This window comes from Danio rerio, chromosome 4 (genome assembly GCF_052040795.2).
Source record: "Danio rerio strain M-AB ecotype USA chromosome 4, GRCz13ab, whole genome shotgun sequence".
Lineage (NCBI taxonomy): Eukaryota > Metazoa > Chordata > Actinopteri > Cypriniformes > Danionidae > Danio > Danio rerio.
Window position 1 is genome coordinate 42,025,923 of NC_141024.2, and position 10,759 is coordinate 42,036,681.

Consider the following 10,759-nt stretch of genomic DNA (forward strand, 5'->3'; position numbering starts at 1 on the left):
CACTGGCTGGAGGGGGCTAGTCAGCAATTCACCATATTAACTGACCACAAGAATCTGGAATATCTCCGCTCAGCCAAACGTCTAAATCCCAGACAAGCTCGTTGGGCTTTGTTCTTCACCAGATTCGACTTCATTGTCACCTATAGACCAGGGAGTAAAAATGGTAAGGCAGATGCACTATCCAGGCTATCAGAGGATAAACCCACAATTAGTGATGAAACCATTCTTCCCACAAACTTACTAGTGGCTCCAGTACAGTGGGACATACTTACCGAGATCCAAGAGGCAAACCGAGAAAACAACCCTCCAGTAGACTGTCCGAATCACCTGATTTTTGTACCCAATAACATACGTACTAGATTACTGACCCATATTCATGACACTCCCAGCTCGAGGCATCCAGGCATCACTGCAACATTGGAGTTAGTCAAAGCTCGTTTCTGGTGGTCGTCCCTCACGAAGGATGTGATTAATTATGTTCAGAAATGTAAAATTTGCCAAACAACGAAGGCATCTCACCAAACCCCTGCTGGCCTATTACAACCGCTACCGGTTCCGCAACGGCCCTGGTCCCATATAGCGGTGGACTTCATCACGGATCTCCCTGTTTCCCAGAACAACACAGTCATTCTCACGGTGGTTGATCGTTTCTCCAAGGCTTGTCGCCTAATACCATTGCCCAAATTGCCCTCTGCCTTTGAAACCGCAGAAGCCCTGTGCAATCATGTATTTCGAATGTTTGGCTTACCTGATGATATCGTCTCAGACAGGGGATCCCAATTCACTTCCCGGGTATGGTCCGCTCTCTGTAAAAATCAAAATATTAATGTTAGTCTCACCTCAGGGTACCATCCTCAATCCAACGGTCAAACTGAACGAATGAATCAAGAAGTCATCCGATTTCTACGTTCCTACTGTCATTAGCAACAGCACGACTGGAGTCGCTATCTGATGTGGGCAGAATATGCACAAAATTCATTAATAAAGCCAGCCACGGGGATTACGCCATTTAAATGTATTCTTGGCTACCAACCACCTCTGTTTCCATGGTCCGGAGAACCCACTGAGTTACCTGCTGTCACGGATTGGCTGCAACGGAGTGAGGATGTCTGGAATCAGGCTCACAGACATCTCATGAGGGCAGTCAGGAGGAGAGAGATTCAGGCGAACCGTCACCGACGCCAGGGACCCACGTATCAACCGGGGCAGTGGGTGTGGTTGTCGACACGAGACCTTCGTCTGAGATTGCCCTGCCGCAAACTCCAGTGTCTTTTCGCTTAGCCTTGCCTAATCATTATCGTATTTCTCCTACTTTCCACCTGTCAATACTCAAACCCGCTGGTGGTCCACGAGAGGAGGCGGCTGATTAGGAATCGGAAACCAGGACCCCCCACCTGTCATGATCGAGGGCGAGGAAGCCTACCTCGTTCGAGAAGTGCTGGACTCTCGACGTCGGGGTGGCGCCCTCCAATATCTGGTGGACTGGGAAGGGTATGGTCCAGAGGAACGGTCCTGGGTGAATGCTAGGGATATCCTAGACCCAACTCTCACGGAAGAGTTTCATCAGAGGTTCCCAGAGAAACCAGCCCCCCGACAGCGCGGTAGACCCCGGCGTCAGGTGCCTTCTCGCTTCAGGAGCCGCTCGCAGGAGGGGGGTTCTGTTGTAAATGAGGGTGATGCCAATCCTCTTGTGCACCACCAGAGGGAACCATCGCCAGAATTCTAATTCGACTCACGGACTCAAACTCCCATAAGCCCTGCTACCTGGCACTGATTGCGGTCCAGGTGCAACTCATCAGCTCTCGTGTATATATACCACACTCACGCTCCGGTTCTTTGCGAAGTCTTGATTTGCCTGGCTGTCATTTCTGAGCGTTCCATACTCCCTGCTTCGGACTGATCTGTGTTTCTGACCCTGTGCTTGTTCTACGATTACGAAAGACATCTGCCTGCCCCTGATCTCTAGCCTGTTATTCTGACCAGTAAGATATCTGCCTGCCTTTGAACTTTTGCCTGTCCCACGTTCTGTCTCCTGGATTGCCCCTTTTTGTTTGTTCGTATGTGTGCTTTTAAAAAAGCTTGCAAATGGATTCAATGCCTTCTGACTCATCACAACACAGTGAAATACTGCCTTTTTCCTGCGCCCCTCCTCATCACAGGATACCTGTCTGCAAGACTACATTTCTAAGTGTCCTTTGTAAGTTTATTCTTTAAATAATTACTGTGAATACCGAGTGAGAGGATGATCACTTGCGCCAAAAGCTGCTGCGATGCACGCGACTGTTTAAAAGATTTCATTATCGCATATGGATTAATCATCATTCTTTAAAATAACATTGCTCTAATATCAGAATACCAAAACTAACTCAGAATTGTATTATTATTAATCAATCTTTGTATATACTATTCCATATACTAATGATGTATTATTTTTTTAACCAATTTAAGATGTTTGACAATGTTGAGATAATATGTTGCATTTTGGCATGATTTATGACTTATTTATAAACTATTTAAAGACATAAAGTTAAATAAAAAATATCCTGGGTTTGAAGAATATTGTGTTCCTGGACTTCACTGAGCTTAATAGTTTAATGTATAAAATTGTGAATGAACTTGACTGTTGATGTCTTAAATAATAATGTCAAATAACCAACATTTCTTAAAATGGAAATATCTCCTTTTGCAACTAAACTCTTCATTTACAAAATAAATAAATAAATAAATAAATCAGTAGATTTGCTATGTGTAAGTTTAAAAGTTTGCAGAGTTTTATTGAGTGTACTGACTCTCACAAGTGTATCTCCAGTTATTTTGTGTGAATAATGTATTTTAAATAAACATGCAAACAAAAAGTATATAAACTTTTCTCTGATTCCTTCTTGAAACTCTTCCCTCCTAGTCATATACCTGTCTGATGGCTCATTATTCAGCTCATTATGCAGGTCTTTGTCTTCTCAGGTGTGACTCCCTGCATAGTAATGATAGTTCACGCCTTCTCGCATAAACCAATTTCACTTAAAAAGTGACTTAGAAATTTTAATTCATTAAATTGTTTTCTGTGAGGAAGTGAACAAGATGATTCTCACATGATTTTAAAGCAAAAACACCAGACTACAAGATCCAGTTCTCAAAAGTCTTGTGCACAAATGTTCTCTGTGTGTTTCATGGCCTTGTTTCAGAGACTTCAAAATTTTAGTTTTTCACTAACCACGCATAAACGTTTCTTTCTCAAAAACACAAACACATACAAACATGCTGCTTGGGTATTATTGTAGCCTAACTTGTGCTGTTTACAGTGTTATCACACTTTAGCCATTTATATGTTTTTAAGATACTGAAAACAACACAAATGTCAGTGCATGTCCAAACTTCTGCAGAGCCCCAAAACCCCCTTAGACCCCAGAGGGTTAACCAATCAGAAGCTTCCTCTTGTGGGGGCGTGATTGTGACCTACTCCTCATGTTGGGAGTCCTGGGGGAAATCTTCCAGCCGACACTAAGAAAAAGTTCATCAAACTGGGCTCGGCTCAGTCAGTTTATGAGCTCACAGAGCTGGATGCACCTCTGAAAGTACCTAGTGGACTCAGATACGGCCCTAAACGTATCAATGCTGTTTTTCAGCCTTCATAAAGCACATAAACACAAAGGGCTTTTACAACAACAAATCCAGACTCTGGGAAGGTGGTCATCCGATGCCTTCAAGACATACATACGTCTTAGCCAAAATACGTCTTAGCCATCAACCCACATCTACTCAAGGGAGAGGGCATGACCCAGCCACATTCCCTGCTCTTTTTCCTCACTTCTAGACTTTGTTTCTCCACCAGTCAAGTAGTTAATTGGAATTGCATCCAAGCCCCCTCGTCATCCCTCGCCACCCTTGGCTGTTTCCGCAGGAGTCTTCATGGCCCCCTCCCATCTATGGACTTTTGTTTATATATTTATATAGAGCGCTGTCATATATATACACACACACACACATGTTTATACTCTCATATATATATATATATATATATATATATATATATATATATATATATATATATATAGAGAGAGAGAGAGAGAGAGAGAGAGAGAGAGAGAGCCCTGCCACTTCCCAGATCTATGTCCATCAGGAGTGTTCCTCGAGCATATTTTTGACTCTTAATGAGTGATTAATAAAATGAAATATTAAATAATAATCAATTATTCACAGTATTTTAAAGTGCAGACAATATCAATATTGCATATGTTCATTAAAATTATGTATTGTATTATTTAATATCAGCTAATGTCTATTTCTTAGATGAAAGAAATAAGGACTTACAAGGCTCTTTTGGAGGTTTTGATGACTGCTGATAGTCTGATGAGACACTCGTCTGATCTCTGGAATTTCTGAAGCTCAAACTCCTCCAGCTCCTCCTCTGAGGTCAACAACACAAAGACCAGAGCAGACCACTGGGCAGGTGAAAGGCAAGCAGATGACAGACTTCCACTACTGAGGTGAGACTGAATCTCTTTCAGCAGAGTTTGATCGTTCAGTTCATTCAGACAGTAGAACAGATTGATGGATCTCTCTGGAGACAGATTCCCTTCAAGTTTCTGCTTGATGTAGGCAATTATTTTCTTTTTGCTCTGGTCTCTGTCATCCTGCTGTGTCAACAGGCCTCGTAAGAGTTGTCGACTGGACTGGAGTGACAGACCGAGAAGGAAGCGAAGGTAAAGGTCCAGATGTCCATTCTCACTTTCCAGAGCCTTGTCTACTGCTGTCTTCAGGAAATCGGTCACGCCTTTATTTTTGCTTATCTGTAAAAACAATCCATGCTTCTTGTCGCTGTCTAGAATCAGATGTTGATAAAGGGCTGCAATGAACTCCTGAATGCTCAAGTGAAGAAAGCAGTACATGGTACCAAGAATGATTCCCGTCTCCTCCTTAAAGATCTGAGTACACATGCCTGAGTACACCGATGCCTTATAGACGTCAATGCCACAGTCTTTCAGATCGCTCTCATAGAAGATCACATTGTTTCTTTCCAGCTGCTGGAAGGCCAGTTTCCCCAGTGAAAGGATGAGGTTTGGATCCCAGGAGACATCTGCTGTGTTTTCTCCATCATACTTTCTTCTGCTCTGCTGGATCTGAAAGCGGAGAAAGTGTGTGTACATCTGTGTCAGAGTCTTGGGAGATTCCTGCAGTGTTTCAGCATGAGCCCTGTGTTTCAGTTTCAGTATGTTCTGGAGAACAGTGGCTGAAATCCAGCAGAAGACTGGGATGTGGCACATAATAAAGAGACTCTTTGACTGTTTAATGTGATCAATGATTTCTCTGGCCTGATTCTGATCTGTGAGTCTCTTTCTGAAGTACTCCTCCTTTTGGGCATCATTGAATCCTCGTATCTCTGTCAGCCGGTCGATACAGTCAGCAGGAATCTTACTGGCAGCTGCTGGTCTGCTGGTGATCCAGATGAGAGCAGAAGGAAGCAGATTTCCCTTGATGAGGTTCGTCAGGAGAACATCCAGAGAGACTGCTGAAGATACATCACCACACGTCTCATTACCAGCAAAGTTCAGAGGAAGATGACATTCATCCAATCCATCAAGGATGAACAGGACTTTGAATCGTGTGCTTCTTGTAAGGTTCAGTCCTTTAGTCTCTGGGAAAAACTGAGTTATGAGGTCTTTTAAACTTTGTCTTTCTTTCTCCTTTAAGTTCATCTCTCTGAATGGAAGAGGAAACATGAAGCTGATGTCTTGATTTTCTTTCCCTTCAGCCCAATCCAGAACAAACTTTTGCACAGAGACTGATTTCCCGATGCCAGCAACTCCTTTTGTCAGGACAGTTCTGATCTGCTCGTCTTGTTCAGCTGCTTCAAACAAATGTTTGCATTCAACCTGTATCTCTAGTGACTGATGACGTCTGGAAGCAGCTTCAATCTGTCTGATCTCATGTTCAGTGTTGACCTGTTCACTCGCACCCTGAGTGATGTAGAGATCTGTGTAGATCTTATTCAGAAGTGTGGAGTCTCCTTGCTGAGCAATTCCTTCAAACACACTTTGATATTTCTTCTTCAGGCTACATTTAAGCTGATTATTGAAGAACAGCTCGACTAAACACAGGAGCAAAGAAACAGAGAGATTTACTCTTGACTTTTCCAGCTATATTAGTAAGTATCAGTTTGACAGATGGTCATGAGTCTCTTACCCTGGAGAGTATCAGCAGCTTGATCTTGCTTCATCTCTCTCAGGAAGAAGAGTGTGAGATCAAGAGCTGCTTCTGTGATTCTGCTTCGGTTCTCATTAAACTCCTTCACAAACTCTTGTCTGTTTTCTTCTTTTAAGATTTTCTTAAATTTCTCCAGTTGATTCTTCAGAAATCTGATCATTTTACTCTCAAGATTCTATGATTGAAGAAAAGAGAACATGCACAAACTACTGAACAATTGAAAATACATTATTCAACATTATACTACAGGACTGTGCTTTACAGGGTGTGCAGTTATTTTCAGATGAAGTAAATTCAGACAGGCATTGAGCACATTTATGAATGCTGAATGATTTTCATTATTTCACAGCTACAGAATGACTACATGTGTGAAGTCTGTCTAATCTTTTTATTGATGACTAGTCTAGATTTGGACTACTGTTAGAGTTTCACCAAAAGCACAAGCTCAGCCTTTAGTCAAGCCATCCTCATTTGTACATCTATTAAACCAAAATGACTTGGTGGGATATGCAGAATAATTGACTAATCTGTCCATTTATTAGAAAATAATGCACACAGAGGTGTAACGGAGACTCCACGAGTATCACAGTCATGCATTATTTTATAAGTATTCAATGAACTGAAGTCAATTATTCCTTAATAAATGAACTGCTTGACATTTGAATTAAGCAGTATATTTGTAAATAACTGTTTTTATTTTATTTGTTTATAATAAATGAGTTTTTTCCCACCTGGAAGATCCACTGGAGATTATCTGTGAAACTCGTGTGTCTCTTATGAGTCTCGTCTCCTGAATCTGCTGACTCATATTCAACACTGTTAACAGATAAAACTACTGTAATTACACATTTACAGGCAAACACATACAGGTATATCTTACAAACACTGAAAAAATACATGTAGTGCTCATAATAAGGAGACAGTGGACAGATTTGTCACTTGAGTTTTCTGTTACATTAAGCTGAGAAATCACAGTCAATTGTCTCTGTCATTACAAAGCCCTGTCAACCACAAAGTCGTTATTAGAAAGCAGCTTTGAAAGAAATGTTTGATGTTCAATTCATTATTACACACTTTTAGCCACAAAACAACACATCTACATTTACCTTCAAAAGCTTTACCTTTATTTGGATGTATTTACACAACAGTTCAGTTATAAACTTCTTCAAAACATCTTTCATGCTCCACAAATGAAATAATCGACAGAAATCTGATATTAATATTGACTGAAAGATCCTCTGAATAAGACGCCAGGTGTCTGTAAATGTCTTCATGAATCACTAAAGTCATTAGATTAATTTAAACAACTGATTTATTCAGGAATGACTCTCTCTACTGAATTGTGGATTTACACAAAACACTCCATGTGTGAGCAATAATGTAAAACACACAATACCTTTGAGCAGATGATGGTGTTTCCCCACTGAACCCTGGTGGATTATCTTTAGACCGGTCACTCTTCAGAGACACAGAGCTGGACACACCTGATCCTGATCTCACACTGAACACACAAACACACCAGAAGAATAAACTGCAGGAGAATCTTCAGTCTCCTTTACAAGAGTTTATCAGACAAATATGAGTTTATGTAGTTTAATTAAGAGCAGACTAATTATTGGCTTAAATATAAAAACAAAACATTGATATAATCTCTAGGTAGAAAAGAGAATAAATAAATAAAATTCCCTTCACTGAGCTACACACTAAGTTTAACATGTATATCTGTATTAATCTGTGTGTATTGTTCAAATGTAGCACTTTTTCTTATGTTTGTGGCTGTTTTTACCCCAATGACTTCCTATAATGAAGCAATATCAGCATCTGATCATGCAGTCTTGATTGGTGCTGTTTGGAAAGAATTTTTCCTGTTGATCATCAGATGTCAGCATTAAACCTTTAGATCAGCCTGAGCTGAACAGTTTCTGCATTGTATATGTAGTTCAGTGGAGTGAAAGATCAGATTATAGTGTGTGTGCAGAAATACACTTACTGTGTTTACTGTGTTCTGACAGCTGAGGGGCTTATTTTAATATTCTCAGACATGTCAAGACAAGAGTACAAAGGTCTCTCTCCATATAAATCCATATAAACTAATTTCCGCACTACAACTGATGACAAACAGTCAAATGACAAGTTGTACCTCTTCACAACAGGCTTTAAACCAGTAGTTCTCCAATTCATCACCAAGAAGCAGCTAAGAAGAAAATTGTACCCACATTTGACCAATTGATCAGGCAATAGCAACACAAATAAGTGCATTGTTGTTGGTCTTTGTTGTTCAGAGAAAGTGTTGAAATAATGGTGTAAAAACAGAGTCAATACCTGTGTTTCTCTGAGAGAGAGTCCTTTACTCGCTCCTCTGCCATACTGCAGCTAAAACACCAATGCAGACATTAGCAGAGCTTTCAGGAAACGATCATACACACACACACACACACACACACACACACACACACACACACACACATATATATATATATATAGTCCTTAACATGAATGCAGTTGGTTTAACCCTGATCCGACATCTCCGCTGTTTCACATTTGATTTAAGATAAATGCATGTTATATAGAGTTTATCAAGAGAAGTTCAGGTTCAGCCAATTGTTGATTTAGTGAGTATTAAAATGTCTCTCTACTAAAGAGGCTCTTTGGTTAATGAGTTACTCTGACAGTAAAGGGTTAAATGCAGTGTTGTTTAAGGATAGTCAGCTTGTTGTTTTCAGCAGCTTTTCTTCCTGTTCAACTGGAAGGTCTGCTTTAACTTTACTTTTGATTTGGTGACTCTGAATGTTTAGAGTTATATTTAATGCTGAATTATTGGACACTATTGAGTCAGTCTGATATAGAAGAGCACAAACACTTTAAAGGGATTAAAAATAAAGCTTTTAGACACAGTGTTTAAATGAGCGTGTTTGACTCAGTGTTTAATCTGTGTTTGAGGTTTTGAGCTTCAGGATCAGACATTTAAATCACACTCACACATATAAACCCTTCATCATCTCCACAAATCAGAGTAATGTAGAAGTGTTAAACTCACATGCAGAAGTACAGACGCTCTTGTGCAGCAGGAACACAATCTGAGCTCTTTCACTCTTTCACTTCACTAAAACACACCTGTGTGATCTACAGGTGTATCCTGAAATATTACTGGCTCCACAGAGTGACACTGACATGAATATTCATGAGACTCTCCTGACTGTGGGCGTGTCCTGAAGACGAGTGTGTTGATAGAAGATTTAGAGAAGGTATTTAAGATGAAATCTGAGAGGTCTCTGATGAATATTTACAGCAATGTTGAACCTAAAAAAATAAGATTAGAGATTTATATATAAATGAATAATGTTTAAACAGAGGACAAATCAAGAAAACCATTAAACAGCATTACATTCAGTTCAAATGTTGTAATTTGTCTTTTATTTATTGTTTGCAACACATAATTTGAATGTACATGTGTTATCTCTCTATTTCTGAAAGGTGTTTCCAAACTTATTTTAATCAATATATCTGTTTATCGATACTCTCTATTACAGTACAGATGTTTAATACTATTTTTTATGGTCATTTTTCAAAATTCAGGATAAAAAGTCAATAAAAATATGAATAATTTTCCTCAGAAACTGGAAGACGGGGTTGATGTGTTTTGGTTGTGACAAATGATTTATTATTATCAGTAAAAAATCTTACTTAGCGGCTTTTATTCATTTATTTGTTCTTTTAATTATTTGTTTAAAGGGAAATAACATAAGTAAATGCATAGTTATGCACAAATCATTATAAAAGGGAATGTTAAATTAAATACAGATAACTTAATCATCTGAATAGATCTTTACAGTAACTCTGTATTGAAATCAGGGAATGATTAAAACCTTTAGATGGGTGGAAAAGAGTTGACAGATTCAGGATCAGTCAGCACATTGTGTTTAGTGAATATGATGTTTTCCAAACAGTGAAAGAGTTTTAGTTCACAATCCATAAACAAGATTATCTCAATCAGTTATAATGATCAAATTACAGAACACTGAAATATAATAATGAGATCACGAGAAACCAGAATAGTTTAGTGTAATCACAACTGAAACAGTCATTTAATAATAGTGTCTGACTCATTTTACAAATCTAACACATAAATCATTACTTGGCTAATATATATCTGTAATATTTTAACATGGCTTTCCTTTACTTTATTAAGAGGTGGTTTCCTGGACCAAGATTAAGCGTAGTCCTACACTGAAATGGCCATTTAGATCAGACTAACAGAAATGTGCTTTCTCTGTCACGGTTTTAAAAGTCTAAGACTTAGTCTAGTCCAGAACTGAACAGGCTGATTTCCTGGAGGAACACTAGAGCAACTTCAGGACTAATCTGAGGCTTAAATTAAATCTATCAGGAGGCAGGTTTAACTTCAGATTCATTTCATTTGGACGACACATTGATTAACTGGACTCTGTCAATGATGATCAGCGCTTTCCACCAGTCAGGCAAGTTCTTGCAGACAGAAGTGACCCAGTGCAAGGTTTTGATGAATTAAGTGTTCGAGATGCATAAAGTAAACCATTTG

General features: G+C 39.3%; 3 protein-coding genes and 1 long non-coding RNA gene across 6 annotated transcripts in view; 2 read left to right on the forward strand and 2 right to left on the reverse strand.

Moving 5' to 3' along the window:
* LOC148680782 (NACHT, LRR and PYD domains-containing protein 3-like) overlaps positions 1 to 9,319 on the reverse strand; it is a 463,735-nt gene extending 454,416 nt beyond the window's left edge. For 2 of the 3 annotated variants that reach the window (XM_088650066.1, XM_088650068.1), the window contains exons 1-6: positions 9,239 to 9,319; positions 8,524 to 8,574; positions 7,598 to 7,702; positions 6,933 to 7,017; positions 6,181 to 6,376; positions 4,309 to 6,085 (exon numbers count right to left, since the gene is read on the reverse strand). In XM_088650066.1, coding sequence (XP_088506192.1) covers positions 4,309 to 6,085; positions 6,181 to 6,376; positions 6,933 to 7,017; positions 7,598 to 7,702; positions 8,524 to 8,567 — 2,207 coding nt within the window. In that variant the 5' untranslated portion in view covers positions 8,568 to 8,574; positions 9,239 to 9,319. Of the gene's footprint in view, positions 1 to 4,308; positions 6,086 to 6,180; positions 6,377 to 6,932; positions 7,018 to 7,597; positions 7,703 to 8,341; positions 8,396 to 8,523; positions 8,575 to 9,238 lie in introns of all 3 variants that reach the window. The other variant, XM_088650067.1, reaches the window with a different exon arrangement.
* Positions 1 to 10,759, forward strand: part of LOC148680790 (uncharacterized) — a 796,717-nt gene that overhangs the window by 399,203 nt on the left and 386,755 nt on the right. The gene's annotated exons all lie outside the window — the stretch shown is intronic.
* The window catches only part of LOC148680812 (uncharacterized), a 451,921-nt gene that overhangs the window by 252,805 nt on the left and 188,357 nt on the right, over positions 1 to 10,759 (reverse strand). The window lies entirely within an intron of this gene.
* The window catches only part of LOC148680839 (uncharacterized), a 785,675-nt gene that overhangs the window by 10,762 nt on the left and 764,154 nt on the right, over positions 1 to 10,759 (forward strand). The gene's annotated exons all lie outside the window — the stretch shown is intronic.